Source organism: Ursus americanus, chromosome 2 (genome assembly GCF_024610735.1).
Source record: "Ursus americanus isolate L20-20 chromosome 2, mUrsAme1.1.p, whole genome shotgun sequence".
Classification (NCBI taxonomy): domain Eukaryota; kingdom Metazoa; phylum Chordata; class Mammalia; order Carnivora; family Ursidae; genus Ursus; species Ursus americanus.
The window spans coordinates 7,825,950-7,842,072 of NC_142128.1; the positions used below are offsets into that span (position 1 = coordinate 7,825,950).

The 16,123-nt window shown below is 61.2% G+C and overlaps 2 protein-coding genes across 3 annotated transcripts; both read right to left on the minus strand.

The window, feature by feature from the left end:
• Positions 1-717: 717 nt before the first annotated feature.
• Positions 718-4,698, minus strand: MOGAT3 (monoacylglycerol O-acyltransferase 3). Its single transcript, XM_045773817.2, has 7 exons — positions 4,163-4,698; positions 3,830-3,937; positions 3,673-3,743; positions 3,197-3,401; positions 2,735-2,909; positions 1,065-1,267; positions 718-975 (listed from the first exon to the last, which is right to left on the minus strand). Exons 1-7 carry the CDS (start codon positions 4,233-4,235, stop codon positions 821-823), a joined length of 990 nt encoding a protein of 329 aa, XP_045629773.2. The 5' UTR covers positions 4,236-4,698; the 3' UTR covers positions 718-820.
• A 3,789-nt stretch (positions 4,699-8,487) lies between these two features.
• On the minus strand, positions 8,488-15,740 carry PLOD3 (procollagen-lysine,2-oxoglutarate 5-dioxygenase 3). 2 transcript variants are annotated; one of them, XM_045773820.2, is made up of 19 exons: positions 15,488-15,740; positions 15,001-15,092; positions 14,722-14,858; positions 14,449-14,612; positions 14,193-14,305; positions 14,019-14,082; positions 13,565-13,662; positions 13,233-13,334; positions 12,946-13,071; positions 12,627-12,748; positions 12,188-12,292; positions 11,949-12,074; positions 11,543-11,684; positions 11,348-11,461; positions 10,864-10,932; positions 10,294-10,398; positions 9,620-9,766; positions 9,242-9,367; positions 8,488-8,925 (listed from the first exon to the last, which is right to left on the minus strand). In XM_045773820.2, exons 1-19 carry the CDS (start codon positions 15,600-15,602, stop codon positions 8,770-8,772), a joined length of 2,223 nt encoding a protein of 740 aa, XP_045629776.1. In that variant the 5' UTR covers positions 15,603-15,740; the 3' UTR covers positions 8,488-8,769. The 2 variants fall into 2 exon arrangements, with proteins under 2 accessions (XP_045629776.1, XP_045629775.1); XM_045773819.2 differs by having other exon boundaries at positions 11,348-11,684.
• Between the last annotated feature and the right edge of the window lie 383 nt (positions 15,741-16,123).

Sequence of the window (16,123 nt, forward strand, 5' to 3'; positions counted from 1 at the left end):
CGCAAAGCCAGTCAGCAAACGGGACCGACGTGGTCAGGGAACGCTCCGACCGCATGAGGACCCTTAGACCGCCCGGTCTCACCCTCTCCTGGGACTGACGCCGTGTCTGTGACGAGGATAAGGCTACTTTGCTGATCTCCGTTCTCAGCCCTTACATCTTCATTCTTTATCATCACAAGAGCCCTGTGCTTACTGGGCAAATGGGTTAGTGTGGACCTAATGCTGGGCTGCCAGTAGGGCTTCATGCTGGTCAGATAGGTCCCAGCTTCATTCATCTCCCAGGCACGGGGAAACATGAAGGATAGAGAAGGTGCAGCAGTGAGCTACGGGCTAACGCTCTCTTTTCTACCATCGGAGGTCATTCCATTCCCCATACGGCCAGGGACCCTTGACCAAGCTCACCTCTTGTTCAGGCTGGTTATTCCACCATCCTTCCTACCTTCTCCAGCTCACCCTGCAAAGCCTACCCCTCCCAAGAGCCACCCTCCCCAACTCCATCCCGAGGCCCTGCAGCAATCAGGGAAACAGATGCCTTCATTCCGAGAGGGAGAAAGGGTTCAGCAGAGGAAAGAGATGTAGGCAAGGTGAGGCGGCAGAATCAAGGCTTGCTGGGAGGAGAATTCAGGGTTCCGATCCCCAATCCAAAGCGGCAGCTTTGCAGTAAAGGAGAAAGAGGGTGGAACGCGAGGTCTGCGGGCATCCGATTCTACAAGGTAATGGAGGGAGAGAAGGAGCTTTTATTGGCGCCGTACACAGAGGCAGGAGGTGGAGGTCTCAGTGCCCCGGGCCGAGGGGCTCAGGGCTGGGGGGACAGCAAGGGCTAGATAAAGGTGAGGCGAGTAGAAGCTGGGACACCGCAGCTTTCCTTGTGGTCCTCAAAGAGTTGCTCCAGAGCCTCCATGTAGAGCGTGTGATAGTGGTCAACTTCCTCCTTGGTGGGGTCCAGGCGCTGGGGCACCGGGATGGGGTGCCCCACTGCAGGGAGAGGGGAGACAGAGGTGAAGGGGGGGCTCTGCTGCCCGCACAGCTGACTGCAGCTTTCTTCCCAGGAGATGGACACTCACCCACGGTGGTGATGGGCCTGGCGAGGGGCAGCAGGCCCCAGGAGTTGGCCGAGAAGAGTCCGCGGCCCCAGAAGATGCAAGGAGAAAAGCCCATGATCTTCTTGAAGGTGAGCTGACAGAGATGCTGCCAGGAGTTTGTGTCAAAAAACTTAAAATGGAAGATATCGTTCTCCCCAAAGGAGTACATAGGTACCAGGGAGGCCCTGGGAAGGGACAAGGAGAGAGAAGAAGGGTGGTCAGGCCAGAGGCTTTCGGAGCACCCCAAGATGGGACTGCAAATCCCTCCCCACACCTCCGGATTCCACTGCCCAAGGCCTTTTCAAGCAAATGACAAAGAAAGATGTGGACGAAGGTACTCACAATTCTTGAGAAATGATTGTGTACTGGGCCTTCCTATGTTGACCCTCTGACCCCCACCCCCAAAATCCTCATATAACTTAACACTCCCCCAAAACTTAACTACTAACGGCATGGCCAATAACATAAATAGTCAATTAAGAAATATTTTGTATATGTACTATATACTGTATTCTTGTAATAAAGGAAGCTAGGGGCATCTGGGTGGCTCAGTCGTTAAGCGTCTGCCTGTGGCTCAGGTCATGATCCCAGGGTCCTGCTCAGAGGAGAGCCTGCCTGTCCCTCTCCCTCTGTTGCTCCCCCTGCTTGTGCTTTCTCTCTCTCTGTGCCAAATAAATACATAATTTTTTTTTTAAAGTAAGCTAGAGAGAAGAAAGCGTTATTAAGAAAATCATCATCGGGGATGGAGGGCACCTGGGTGGCTCAGTGGGTTAAGCATCTGACTTCAGCTCAGGTCATGATCTTGGGGTCCTGGGATCAAGCCCCATGTTGGGCTCTGCACTCAGCAGGGAGTCGGCTTGAGATTCTTTCTGCCTCTGCCCCTCCCCCAGCTCATGCTCTTTTTCCCTCTCCCTCTCTCTCTTTTAAATAAATAAATAAAATAAATTAAAAAAAGGAAATCATCAGGGGGTGCCAGCTGGCTCCGTTGACTGAGCAGCTAACTCTTGATTTTGGCTCAGGTCATGATCTCAGGGTGCAGAGTCCAACTCGAGGTTCTCTGCCTCTCTTTCTGCTCCCCCCTCCAACGCATGTGCTCTCTCTCTCTCAAATAACTAAATGAATCAAATCTTTAAAAATAGAAAACCATCAGGAAGCAAAAATACATTTACAGTACTCTATTGTAAAAAAAACAAACAAGAAAACCCCTTGTATAAGGGACCCATGCAGGTCAAATCGTGTTGTTCAAGGGTCAACTGTAGACATTTTCTCATCTAGCCTTTGCAACTACAGCTTCGTAGCCAAGTATTAGTCCTATTTCACAGGTAAAGAAACATATCCAAGGTCTTGCTTTTGAGGCAGTGCCAGAAAGGGATTTGAACCCAGGGCTTCTGAGCACAAGGTCCTGCTACTTGCACTATGATCCTGCCTCTTATTGGAGAGGGAAGAAGCCTGGCAAAAGTGGGCACAGTGCTTGGCACAGAGAAAGCGCTCAAGTGTTGACATGTGCCAGAGGGACTTGTCCCAGCCGGGACACAGAGGCCCGGGTACAGAGACCCAGATGGGTAGGGACAAAAGGGCATAAACCCCCAGACGCAACGTGAAGTTCTGACCATCCACAGCAGCCCCGGGCTGGGCACCTGCACCCGACTCACCCATGCCTCAGTGCCAGGCGCACGAAGCCTTTGCGATTCCGGAGAACGAGGCAGTGCCTCCCTGGGATGGCATACAGGGACTCGTGGGCACCCCCAACAATGATGACTACAGCCTGCCCACGCTGGGCCTTTGACAGACAATAGTCCAGGCTCCACCGGCTCACAGAGCACAGTCCTGCCCGCGAGAGGAGGAGGGGAGCAGTCACCACCCCTTCCTGGGCTCCCTAGCCCCTCAATCGCCCTTTAGCGAGCCCCACACCCCATTCCCTCCAAACCTGCCATGCTCCCCACCCATATCAGTGTGACCTATAGTGCCTCTCCCAGCAAAGATGCAGGACACTCACTCCAAAGCTGTTCGAAGCCCACCGTGAGGCAGGCCAGTGTTCAGGCCAGGTCCCTGTGTTGGGACAGTCAGGTGGGGGGAGGGGACAGGTGCCTCCTCCCACTCAGTTCGAGGCTCACCGTTGGCCATGAAGTAGTCACGAGAGACTGGGAGGTAGAAGAGGATGGCCTGCCCTGCCAGTGAGGCGCGAATCCCGGGGAACTTCTTGAAGAAGCCATCCACGTTGGCGCAGAAATTGATGAAGGTTCCAAAGGCCATGATCCCATGTGGGTGGGCACCCACCACATAGTTCCGGTCAGGGGGCAGCTCTGCTGTTTTCACCATCTTTGGGGGTGTTGGGCAGGATGAGAGGAAAGAGGCATGGAAGGCAGGACACCAGCTGAAAAGGGTTGCCCTGCACCCTAACTGACTTCAGAGTTCAAGGTCCTCAAATGGGGTGGGTAGCACAGAGAATACCACTCTGTACTCCCCTCCCCCTCCCGCCGCCCCACTGTCTGAGTTTAGGGAGCCCAGGGTGCATAGGAAGGGGTGAGTAGGGGTAAGGGGTTGGGGAGAGGGAGAAGGTGGAGAGTCTCTGTGGAGGGTGACCTGTCACCTTGATAGGAAAATAGTCCCTGGCGTATTTCCACATGAAAAATTTCTTGATCCACTCAAACTGCCTTCCACCTTGGAGCAGAGAGATGGATGCAAGAATGTCTGGAGGCCCCCGGCCCCCATCTCTGCTCCCTGGGTGCATGGCCAGCAGCGCTCACCTTGGTTGGGCGTGTCCCAGTCCAGGAAGAACCATACGAAGTAGAGAACAGGGACCGACCAGAATGAGGTGAAGAGGAGGAATAGGAGAAGCAGGGAGAAGAAAGGGCCTAGGGGAAAGATGAGAAAGAATAGCTTTTGAGGCCAGGTCATTGCATCCTGTGGCTCCTCTCCTCCCCCCTCCCAGATGGCTGGTGAGCACCCAGCCATCTCTCAGCCTGACCTCTGGCTCTCTCCTGCTCCCTTTGCCCTCAGGCACACGGGCAGGTGGGGCCCCAGCCTTTCTCCCAAAGTCTCTGCTCCCCTTGGGGACCCCCGGGCACCAGGCCTCTCACCCATGAAGAGGAAAGTGAGCACGTATTGGTAGGCGCCCAGTGTCTCTAGCCACAGTTTCCCCATGACTTTCATGGTGGCGTCGCGGCGGGACCGTGGAGACTCCTATCCCAGTCGCTCCCCTCTGCCAGCGGGGCTCCAGGGCCCGGAGCACAAACGAGGAAAGTTTGGGCGCCGATGGAAGGCTTTCCTGCCGGAGGGGCCAAACCCCCGGGACTGCGGGTGTGCGGCGTGTGCGTGAACAGGGAGATCCTTGGATCCCGAGCCCCAGAGGTTTCCAGAAAGATCTTTGAACTGCCAGCGTTAGTCGGTTTGCGCTGGTCGCTGGGCGGAGCTGGGAGGCTGCGCGGAATGTGTGAGGGATAGAGGGCAGCGGCAGTCCAGGAACTGATGTGGACAGGAGGCTCAGAAGAAGCTGGGGAGCCCGCCCACCGGGTCCCAGCCGCCGGCCGGGGTCAGAAGCCCAGCTGAGACCGTGGGATCTCCGGGGCGGCCGGGCAGGCCCCCACTGCGCGCCCCGGATCTCGGTGCCGGTCTCCGGGAGTGTCAAGACCACCGGAGGCACGGCCGCTCACAAACACTCACACACTGCAGCTCTGATCCCAAGTTTAATTTCCCTCCCCGCCCACAGTCGCCGCGGGCACCGGAAGGGTCCGGGCGGCGGGCCTAGGTGAGGAGCAGGTGCCGGTGGGCCGGGGTGCCGCAAGCGCCTCGTGCTCCTCAAGCAGCTGCGTGAGCCGCTCCACGTAGAGCGCGTGCAGCGCGTCCACCTACGCCTGGCTTCGCTGCACGGGGATCGGGGCCCCCGCTGCGGGCAGAACGGGACGCCAGAGGGGCGGTGGTTGGGACCCGCAGCCCGTGCCCTTCCCCCCCAGCCGCGCGACCGCCCTGGACAGAGTTCAGGGCCTGGGCGGTTGCCAAAAGGGGTGAGGCCGGCGCGGCCAAAAAGTGGTCTGCAGCCAGGGACCTTCACCGCCCCGCGCGGGGAGGGCGCGGGACCGGAGCTCCTGCGGAGCCGGTACGCCGGCGGGGAGCGGAGGGGCGGGGGCCGGGGCTCCCCGAGTGTGTGGATGGGCGTGCGGAAGGGCAGGAGGAGGCCCAAGGGGCCGTGAAACCGCGGCAGGGCCGCGCTCCGCAGCCCCGAGCCCGGAGGGTTCGGGAACTGCTGGAAGAGCTCGTTCTCCCCTAAAGAGAAGACAGGCACCATGGAGGCCTTGGGGAGAGCATGTGCGCGCGTGAGCCCGGGTTCCCCGGGCGCGCCGCGCTCCTCCCGGACGGGGTAGCCCGCGACCTTCCCGCCCGGCCACTGAGGCTCCCTCACCTGTGTTCCAGTCCCAACTTGACAAAGCCCTTCTGATTCCGGATCCGCAAAGGCAGCTCGCCGGGTTTTGCCTCCAGCACTTCCAGGGGCCCTCCCACGGCCAGGACGGCCACCCGGCCGCCCCCAGGCCGGGACAACTCAAAGGCAGCGCTTGCCTTGCCAGAGGACACCAAACCTGGGGGGAGGGCAGAGGGGGCCCGGATGCCTGGGTCTCTGAGAAAAGGGGGAGAGGGCGCCAAGAAGGTAGAGCCGGGACCAGGAGCTCCCACCCCTCACCCCAGGGATGTAGGGGGTGACAACAGCAGGGACCGGGGGCCCTGAATCAGTTCTCACTTCTCACCCCTACACTGATGTAGTCCCGGAAGAGGGGAGGCGGAACCAACAAGGCAGTATGAGGAGGTAGGGCCGGAGGCCAGGGAAGAGGCTGGAGAAGCCCATGGCCTCTGAGCAGAAGTTGCAAAGCCCCGGCGACCAGGGCCCCTTGAGGGTGGAAGCCAAGGAGGTAGTGTCGGGAGGGATCCAGTTCTGCGGTTTTAACCAGCTGGGGGCAAAGGCAACATACCCACTCTGGCCGTAAGATTAGACTTCTGGTGGGTAACCGGAGAAGAGTCTATTCCAAAGCCTTGCCCCCACCCAGGACACCATTCCTAGATGGCCTCACCGACACAGGAAAGTAATCTCGGAAATGTCTCCAGATGGCCCAGCTGCAAACACAGGCAGAGCGGCGGCCTCCTGCCCGCAGCGTGTCCCTGTCTCTATAGAACCAGACTAGGTGGAGGATGGCTAGGACCCGGGCTCGGCTTAGAAGAGCGAGGAACAACAGGGCCAGGCACACCTGGGCCGGAGGATAGAGTGGGGGATACTCAGGACCCAGACATTTAAGTTCCCAGTTACACCCCACACCCCCCCCCCCCCCCGTTCCATGGCTTCGGGCCCTCCTGCCCCAGGAAATTCCTTCTCATTCCTTCAGCAGCCCCCAGAGATCCCTGTCCTGCCTCCCTCCTGGTAACCAGAAAGCAGAGTGCCAGGTGCTGAGCCTCACCGAGCCCCAAGAAGGAGAAGACCCACTGCAGGACAGCAACCCCTTGAAGACCCCAGTGGACGTGGCTGGAGGAGGCTGGTATACTGTAGAGGGACATCCTATAGGGGGCCACTGTGGGCTCTTAAGTCCAGTCTCTGTAGTCCAACTCACTGGCCCTGACCCTTGGCCCTGGTTCAGCCCGTGTCCACCCCCTTTGCTGACCTGAACCCTGTACCCTTGTGAGGTTCAGCAAGAAAGTGTGGACCACTACCCGAGCTCACAGCGTTGTGACCAATAGGACCACACAGAAATCCCCAGGGGGTGTGGCCAGGAACCCGGGAGTGAGGGTGTGTGGACAATGCGGAGGTCAGGGCCTTGGGCCTCCGAGGCGCCTCTGAGGAGCCAGCTGGCAGAGGTCTGGGGAAGTGGGGTGTTGCCAGAGTGGTGTGTCCCATGAATGGCAGGGCTCCCCACAGTAGTGAGAGCAGCTAGAAACCCCTTTAGTTGCCCTAGTCTGGCTCCTAGGGTGTAACTTAGGCCTCTGTGGGGAGACATTCTAGAAGAAAGGGCTTTTGGGGAAAGGCCAGCGATTGGCCAGCTCAAAAGGGCACACCCTCCAAGTAGGCGGGGACCAGTCCTCACATGGCCAGGGCCCTCCCCAACACTGGCCAGAGCCCTGGAGCGGCGGACACCTTCTCCGGGTCAGGGAATGTCACTTCTTTGGGCAAGTCTGACACACACCCCATTACGTGCCTCCGTCCCATGCTTTCCTGGCATCAAATATTTTCCCATTTTCCCTCCTTCGTGGTGATTTTCTGGCTAAGGTCTCCCCCAGCCGTGAGCCACAAGAAGACAGCTGTTGTTCTCATCAACGCTAACCCCGTGACAGGTGCCCAGCAGGTGAGGGATACTCACGAAATGAATGGTGGGTCATACGAGACAGGATGAGCCAGCGTCCAATGCCACTCAAGCTGGCACACCCTTTCTGTCCTGTCCCCTAGCTTCACTCTCATGCGGGTTGCCCACCCCCCACTCCGGGAGGTATTTTCTCCTGTCCCTGCTCCACCCACTTCCATCCACAGGGAGACCAGGTGAGACGCCCTGAGAAGTCTGGCCAGAGAGATGCTCAGTCCACACGGAAGGGGGAAGGCTTCACAGAGGAGGTTTTCCTGGGAGTCTGGGCGATAGGGAGGAAGGGGTGGATGGCAGGTGAGGTGTTGCAGACAAGGAATGCCCAAGGGCCGGCAAATGGGCCCGTTTGGTTTTCAAAAGGCTTCTGCAGTTGGGAGAGACATTCAGAAGGTAGGCTAGTGCTAGGACCTGCGAAGGACCAAGCTAAAGGAACATGGCCTGAGGTCCTCAGGGCGCCTCCAGGGGTCGCAGCCCAGCAAGGGCCTGATGGTCCCCCCAGAGGCTGGAAGACATTGGCTCTCAGGAGGTCTCCCCTCTTTTTCAAGGCTACTTCCCGTCCCCCTCTTCCAGGAAGCTTTCTTGGGATGAGCCTCCAAGGCTTCCCTTTTCCTGATCTCCAGGCTTAGGTCCCAGAAGCCTCCCGTGTCTTCCCTTGGAACACCTCATTCCAGGCGGCCTCCCTGCCCCTAGCACTGTCCCCAGAGGCCAGCTCACGGCTCTGCCACCCCCACGCTTCACACAAGGAAGAAGAGACCTTCAAATGACGACAGCGGCAGGGAGAAGAGGCCGGGGCTGGCCCGTGGAGGGGGCGTTGCGGGAGGGGCTTTCATCTGAATCTCAGTGAAGTCCTCGGGCCTGGCCCTTCTCAGGCCCCCCCCCCAACCCCCAGGCAGTACAGGGGAGTGAGAAATGGGATCCAGGGAAGCTTCTCGGTTCCCATACTGTTTCCCTCTACCATCTGCTTCTGCCTTCTCCTCTCTTTTTCTTTGGAGTAACTCCAGGTCTCCCCTCTTCTGGGGGCAAGAGGGGTACAGGGTCAGCGGGGAGGGGAAAGACGGACACGGACTCCAGAGTTACAAATCCTCCTTTATTGGGAGGGAGGCTGAGAAACAATAATTTATTGTATGGGGAGCCCCCAGAAGCCTTTTCCCCATGAACCTTTGAGGTCTGTGGGGAGGGGCAAGGGGGTTCCAGGAGCTTCCTGAGAGGGCCGTGTGTTGGGGGGGAGGCGACACATTCAGTCCCAGGCACGCCGAACATCCACTCAGGAAGGGAGGCGCCAGACAGACCCCCCTCCAAGAAGGGGGGCGCAGGAAGGCACAACGGCAGGGAAGGTTTGGCAGAGTGGTTGAGTGTCAGGGGTCGACAAAGGACACCATGATGTAGCGAGTGCCCCGGGTAGTGGGCAGCCCCTCGTGGTAGTGGGTGAGGCGGCCGGGGTGCAGGAGCCCCCAGCCCTTCCGCGGAGACGAGACTATGCAGTCATAGCGCAAGAAGCGACAGCCACCTCCCTGGAAAAGGACAGGGGACAGAAGTGGACAGTGAGCGGACAGGGGGCTGGGGGCGGGCTGCCACAGGAGGGTGAGAGGCAGGCACGGGGGGTTGGGGTGTCGGCACACAAGGGAGGCATGGCAGGGCGAGGCACACAGCCCGGAAGAAGTCCAGGAGATGGCGCCCGAGAAGTAACTGGAAACTTGAAGATGGCGGGCCATGGGCAGGGCGGGGGACTGAAGGTGTGTAGGGTCGTCAGGGGGCAAGACATCAAGGTCCCCGGGGCTCAAGTGCATGCATGTGTGGAGGGGCCCTGCTGGTGCCCAGAGGGCTCACCTCATAATCCAGGCCCTTGTGGTTGAGGGCCACGTTGAGAGTAAAGGTGGACGAGTCGTGATGGGGCCGCAGAGAGGGCTGCTCGTCTGGCCGGTAGCGGACCACGAAGTTCATCACTGCCCGGGTCTGTGGGGGCATGAGAGAAGACTCTGGAGGGATGGACTGGAGGTCCCAGGGGCCTTCTGAGGAGCGTGGTAGGGGGAGGGCCGCGGGGGTCTCAGTGCTAAGTCCCCGCGGCTGCCCTCCTGGGGTATCCCTTTCCACGGGGCCCTGGATGCTACGGGGGCTGAAGGGGCTGAAGGGGCGCCGTGTGGAGACTTCCAGCCAGGACTGGGGTGCGGGAAGGTGGAGGCAGGGGTGGCAGGGGCGGTGGCCCACCTTGGTGTGGTAGCCTGGGAACAGGCTCTCTGTCATGGGGCCCACGTACGTCCTCAGCAGCTGCAGCCACTGGTCCTCGTAGCCCACCTGCTTCATGTGGATGTCCACGGTGGGCACGTTCTCGTAGCCTCCGGCCAGCCTCGAGTCCTGGAGTGGTGGGCACTGAGCCACAACAGGGCCGCGCCAGCCTCCCCCCTCCTCTCGCTCTCAGGCCTGAAAGCCTGTGTGACCTGGGTCTGGGAGCCTCGACCACTTAGCCTGACTCACTCCTCCCGGCCCTGAAGATGTCACCTCTTCTGTGAAGCCCCTTGGTCTCCCCACGTCTGGGCCAAGGGCCCCCTGTGTGACTCCCACAGCATCTGGGCTGCCCATCACAGCCTTCAGGAGCTGGGCTACTGCCACTGACTCAAGCAGGTGAGGTGCAGGACGGCAGGGCGCGGCCAGCACTGCTCCATGTGCCACACCGCGGAGGTCAGTGGCCAGCGTCTGGGACCCGCGTGCCCAGGAAGGAATTCCTGAATGAACGCATGCACACATGCGCCCAGTTGTGCCCCCTGTGGGTCCTCCCCGCTGGGGTCCCCTTCTCTGCTCCGTCTGTCTTGACTCCATTTTCCTCCATCATAGCCACACCTGCTTCACCCGGGGCCCCCCCTCCCCGCCCCAGCCCCTCTCACCTCGTGCCGGCCTCCCGACCACTGGCCGTAGAGCTCCATTTCCTCCACCAGCTCGTCACACATCTGGTCGGACAGCAGTGGGAACCAGTACACGTCTGGGCACGGCTGAGGATGGGGAAGAACGGGGCCGGGGGATGCTTGCAGACCTCTCAGGGAGAGGACAGGCAGCCAACCCAGGGGAGCGAAAGCAGGGAGCAGAAAGGAAAGCCGGGAGATGGGAGAAGGTAGAAGCTGGGGCAACAGGGAACTGAGCATGGGGATGGGCTATGGCCAGCGCTGGGCCAGGAAAGGCGGGGCCAGAAAAGGTGGGAGCGGCGTGCAGGGAACGGGGCACAAACAGCAGGAGGGTGCCAGAGCCCCAGGTTTGGGGCTTCTTTACAAACTGTCATTTCACCCATAACACCAATAGGCCCGATAGACAATAGAGGATCTCTCCGACTAGCGGCAGGGCGGGGAGCCGAAGGCCTATTGGACTGCCTGCGGGAAGTCAGTTTGGGAACCACTAATCCAAGCAGTGGACTCAGGGAGTGGGGGCCTCCAGGGCAGTCAGGGGACCTGCGCGGGGCTCACCTGCTCCACAAGTCCCTCCCCTTCTAGGGCCCGGCTGTAGTTCTCATGAATGTACTGCTCCTTCCAGTCCTGGGGGAGGAGGGGGAGGGGTGTGCAGCTTGCTGTGTGCCCTCTTCACTCCCTCCGGTCCCACCCAGGAAGCCCCAGTGCCAGCACCTGTGTGTATGTGTGTGTGTGTGTGCTCTCGCGTATGCCTGTGTGTGCACGCATGTCTGTGTATGTGCACGTGCGTGCGTATGTCTGTGTGTGTGTATCTGTGTGTGGGTGTGCGTGCGCGTGTCAGTCTGTGGGAGTATGTCTGTGTGTGCGTATGCGTGTGCGTGTGTCTGTGTGGGTGCGTGTGTCTGTGCGCGTGTATGTCACTGTGTGTGCGTGTACCCATGTCAGTGTGTGGGAGTATGTGTGTGTGTGTATGTCTGTGTGCATGCGTCCTCCTATAGCGAAGGGCATGTCCCCTTTTCTGAGTGAGACATCTGGCACTCACCAGGGGGTTGTCGAAGATCTGCCAGAGGTCAGGGTGCAGATGGTCGGTGTCATAGCGGGAAGTGGCCAGGAGGCGGCCGAATTCGTGCTGATTGCTCAGGTGGAGGAAGATGCCCTGGAGTGGGGGGGCGGGTGTGAAGAGATGCGAGTGGCTGCTTCCCAGCACCCCAGCTTCGGGCGCCCGGGCCCCACTCACCTTGTCCCGCAGGCTCTTACAGAAGGCCATGTCCGGGTCTGTGTCGCTGCCTGAGAACACCTCCCTCTGGGGAAGCTCTGTCCTCAGGGTCTCGCCACGGATCACGTATGCCTGGGATATATAGGGCACATTCCACACGCCCCTGGAGGCACCCACACTGGGGTCAGCAAGTGGGTGACCTTCCCCCAAGTCTGCCCAATTCAGCCCAGGAGCCCCTTCCCTCAGGGCACCCCACTCTCCAAGCCAGAAGGTCCACTGGCATCCCTGGCATAACACCTCAGGCTGACGGCACCGTCAGCCCGGCCCCACGGCTGTGGCTCTTGTGACTGGCGGGGCCCAGGGGAGCGTGGAGGTGTCTGCGGGCTCGGGCTGGAGGGGAGGCGCTGCGGCCCCCCGCGGGACTCACACTCGCTTCCGCTGTACCAGCTCCACGTAGTCCTCCGAGCGGGCATAGTACTCGTCAGGGCTCAGGGCTCCCCAGAAGTTGGACCACAGCTTCCCGTGGCGGGACAGCATGGGCGCTATCACCTTCCTGTGGACAGGTGGAGGTGAGGGGCGGGCAGAGGTGAGCCCTGGGCCCCGGGAGGGAGGTGGGGACTCCCCAGAGACTATCTGGGGACCCTCAGGCCGAGCCGGGCAAGCGACCTGTTCTCTTCGATGAGGATGCGCAGGGTCTGCTGGTTGGTGATGACGGCGTCGGCATCCAGGCTGAAGTAGAATTCGCACTCCGGGTCCTGTCGACAAGTGTCCCTGTAGGTGACACATCAATGAACAGAGGAGCAAAAAATGGAACAGGTGGGGGGAGGAGGGGACGGTGTGGTGGGTAGGAGAACACCCCCCCTCCCCCGCGGAGGGGAAGAAGAAAGCGGGTAGAAACACCAGCAAAAGGAGAGGAGGAAGACTACGGGGGGAAGGTGTGCATAGGTGTGCTTGCTTCCCCAGGACCCCGAGGTTCTCCTGGCTGGGAGGGCACCCCCGTGGAGGCCCAGCACAGGCTGCACGATGCGTGGAGAGGGAAGGGTGGTACAGTGGCTGGCAGCAGCCCTCCGCCCTCACCCGTTCTCCCCGCCCAGTGCTCACTCACATGGCCATGTCCCTGGCCTCGCCTGGCGTCAAGGCCTCCTCTGGCCCCACCAGCTTCACGGCTGAGAAGTGGTCCTGGAGCTGGGGCCAGGAGTCTGCAACGTGGGGCTCATGGTACACCTCCTGGAGATGGGGGGCAGAAAGGCGGGGGTAGAGAGGGCTGAAAAGATAGTGCCCGAGGGACAGGAGGGGGACGGTGGTGAGCAGAAAGGTGTAGGAAGGAGTCTGGGTGGGTGTGGGGGGTGGGTGGGAGTTCCAATCTAGGCAGGCGCAGAGTCCCTTGGGAGGGTGCAGAAGGGAGAGGCTGCGGGGTGTCTCACATTGTTATGCAGGAACAGGGTGACCCTGTCGGGGGGGTAGTCCAGGAGCAGCAGCCGCTGCAGGAAGCGGGGCAGGAACGGGGTGGGTTGTTCCACAAACACAGCCAGAAGCACCCGGGGGGGAGGCTGGAAGACATGGCACGATGGGGCTTGGAGGAGAGCCCAGGCCCCCAAACTGGTGTGTCCTCTGCCCCCCTGCCAGGCTGGGAGTCCCCAGAAGCTCTGCCCTGCACCCTCTGCCTCAGTGCCCAGTCCTGCCCCCACCCCACCCCTGCACCCCTCCTCACCTGCCCCCCCGGGAGTGTCCTCCGGTCCTGGCCACAGAACCCACAGCCTCCCTGGGGAGTCCAGCCATTAGGGACATAGTTTCCCAGGTAATTCAGCTGGAGCTGTCGGGAGAGGCGATGAGGGGCAGAAGCAAAGGCAGCAGAGATGAGTAGGGTCAGGTGGACGGGTGGGGGACAGGGCAGGGAGGGGAGGAATGGACACTTAGAACCTCTCCCAGCACCAGGGGCTGGGGAGGACCGGCTGCTTGGAAGGGCTGGAGGTACACAGGGGTGGGGGCCAGGTCTGACTAGGGCAGGGGTGGGGGGGGTGAGGGTATAAACCACCGGAGCACCTTCGTGGGACCGTTCCCATGAACCACCACGGGAAGCGTGTCATAGGCCACATTCCGGATACGCACACGATTCCGATCAAATTTTAAAACCACCTCATCTGGGGAAGAAAGCCCAGCTTTAGACTCTTTTCCTCTCAAAGCTGCCAAGCAACAGATGCTTCTAAATATGGAGGGGGGTGGGGATCCCAGCTTCTCTAGAGGATGAAGGACTATGGCTCTGGGGGACGGGGGGCGGGGAGCGGCCACTGTCTCTCGCCACCGTCTCTCGCCTTCGGGTTCTGACCAGACCCCAGCCACCCTGGGGAGCTCCACCCTACCCCCGGGTGACCTGGGCAAGTCACCAGTCCCTCAGACAGGCACTTTCCTTTCTTATAACAGGCGGTAATCACAGGCCCGCTCTTTGTAGGACTGTTGTGTTAAATAAAATCACAGGAGTACAGCCCTTTCTCCTCACCTAAAGCCCCATTGAGGTTCTGAAAGATCCGGGATTTATGATCCAGACTGAGGCTGAGTTTCTCCTGGATGGGATGAGATGGGGTGCGCCATCATTTCCCACTCTTTCTACAGCCTCCCTACAGCCCTATCCCCCTCATCTCCCCTTCAGCCGCCCTCCGCAGCCCCTCCCTACCCTCAGCCCTGGGTCCAGGTAGAGTCGCGTGTAGAACAGCTGGTCGTCATCGTCATCCTTGTACTTCCACTGGCGGACAACTTGGTGGACGGTGGGGGCAAAGCCAATGAATCCTGTGGGGGTGGGCCGGAGCTGACTCCAAGACTCTCAGGGTCCCAGGGACCCGTCCCCCCGCCCTCTCCAGCCCTCGGGCCCCTGGAACGCTCCAGGCCCCACCACTCTCGGCCCCCCCTGCCTTGGGCACTCTGCCACTCACCACCAGAGTTGAGGAAGCGCTTCCCCGTGCCCACCTCAGGGTACTGCTCCGCTAGCCCCCACTCGGGCCAGCAGAAGCCCTCCGCAGAGAAGAGCAGGTGGCTTCCACTCTGAACGAACTTCTTCAGCAGCTCCGAGGGGCTGCCAGCCAGAATCACGTCGTAGCTGGGTGAGGAAGAGGGGGCGTGAACAGGGCAGCCACCAGGAACCTCGGGGTCCTTACCCCCTCCTCCTGCTTGCCCTGCCCCCTTCTCCCCATCCGCAGCCCCTTTACCTGTCCACAAACATGATAACCATATCCTCCCGGTCCGCATATTTCTCCATCTCCTTCTTTAGCCACCTGACCTTCTGTCCGCCACCAACCGTTCGGGCCACATCACCCCCTCGCCACTCCTCTCCCAGGCCCAGGGTCTGCGGGGAAGACCCACCATGCCAGGGAGGGGCTCAGTCGGCCGGATGGTCCCTCCTGACCAGGTTCACCGTGGGGCCCCAGACATCCAGCCCTCAGCCCACTCCTCCCGCCCGTCCTCCTCTCACCCCCTCCTCTCCTCACCCTCACTGTATAGTTGAAGAACTCCGCTGACCGCAGGAAACGCCGGTATCCTTCCGTCTCGGCTGTGGCCACCGTGATCACCAGCAGCTTCTCTGAAACCAGCCGGGAATTGGCGCTCGGGACCCACTCCCCCAGCTCACCACCCCACGAACTCCGCTCACCGCAGACCCCCTTGCCCTCCCTCCGACTCCGTTCCTGTCCTCTCCCCCCCCCCCAATTCCCTCTTAAACTCTTCCCAGCCAGAGGAACTTTGGCCCCAGTGAAGAGCTGGATGGGAGTTAACACCCAGGAATTCGGGATCAATTCACATGGGAGGCTGGAAATCCCAGCCCAGCGTGGGGAGTGGGCGAGGGGCCTCGTGATTCGGCCTGTGGAGGGCGCACCGCGTGGGAGAGGCCGGCCACCCCCTCCAGGCCTCGACCCCTTCCCCGGCCTCGCGGGCAGGCACGCAAACCCGACACCCACTCGGCGCTCCTGGGGCTCTCACCTGGGTTGACTGGGTCGCTGCCCCGGGGACGATCGGAGGCCGAAGTCGCAGGAGCCGGCGGCAGCAGCATCAGGAGCCCCAGCAGGAGCCGGAGTCCCGGGCCGGAGGAGGCCATGGCGGGGAGCGGGCGGAGACGGCACACAGGCCCGCAGGGCGCTGGGCTGTGCGCGTGAATCCCAACTCCGGGGAGGGGCTCTGAGAAGAGGGACCGGGGCTGCCGTGCGGCTAGCCGCGAGAAGGAGCAGGGCTCGGGCGCCGCCCTGAAAAAAAGGCGTAGCCCGAGGCTACTGAAAACTCGAGAAGCCGGCGCCGCAGACAAGGCGAGGATTGTCCCCGGGCGTGAGCGCGCGGGCTGCGCGGAGCCAGCGGAGGGGGCGCCTGGCCGGGAAGCGGGGGAGGGGCGGGGGCTCGGGCCGGCGATTCCGAGCCGAGGACTTTGGTGAGAGCCAGCCCGGCCCAGCGCCTCCTGACACACGAGGAAATTGAAACCCGGAGAGGGGAAGTGACCCCCTGCAGGTCGGGCGGGATGCGGAGGCGGGTCCTTGCCACAGCCCTGCCCGGAGCTGCGGGGCGGAAGGCTGGGAGAGCACCAAGTGGGGGGCGCGCGGAGCCGGGAGGAGTGGAGGAGCGGGCGGC

Excerpts from the sequence above, each read along its gene's own strand:
- PLOD3 (XM_045773819.2), bottom strand. The coding sequence starts at position 15,602 with ATGGCCTCCTCCGGCCCGGGACTCCGGCTCCTGCTGGGGCTCCTGATG. Across the intron at positions 12,075-12,187 it reads ATCCTCATCGAAGAGAACAG|GAAGGTGATAGCGCCCATGC; the intron begins GTCGCTTGCCCG and ends ACCTGTCCACAG. Across the intron at positions 11,685-11,948 it reads CTGGTACAGCGGAAGCGAGT|GGGCGTGTGGAATGTGCCCT; the intron begins GTGAGTCCCGCG and ends GGGTGCCTCCAG.
- MOGAT3 (XM_045773817.2), bottom strand. The coding sequence starts at position 4,235 with ATGAAAGTCATGGGGAAACTGTGGCTAGAGACACTGGGCGCCTACCAA. Across the intron at positions 2,910-3,196 it reads TGACTACTTCATGGCCAACG|GACTGTGCTCTGTGAGCCGG; the intron begins GTGAGCCTCGAA and ends TCTCGCGGGCAG. Across the intron at positions 1,268-2,734 it reads CGCCTGGCACTGAGGCATGG|GGCCTCCCTGGTACCTATGT; the intron begins GTGAGTCGGGTG and ends GTCCCTTCCCAG.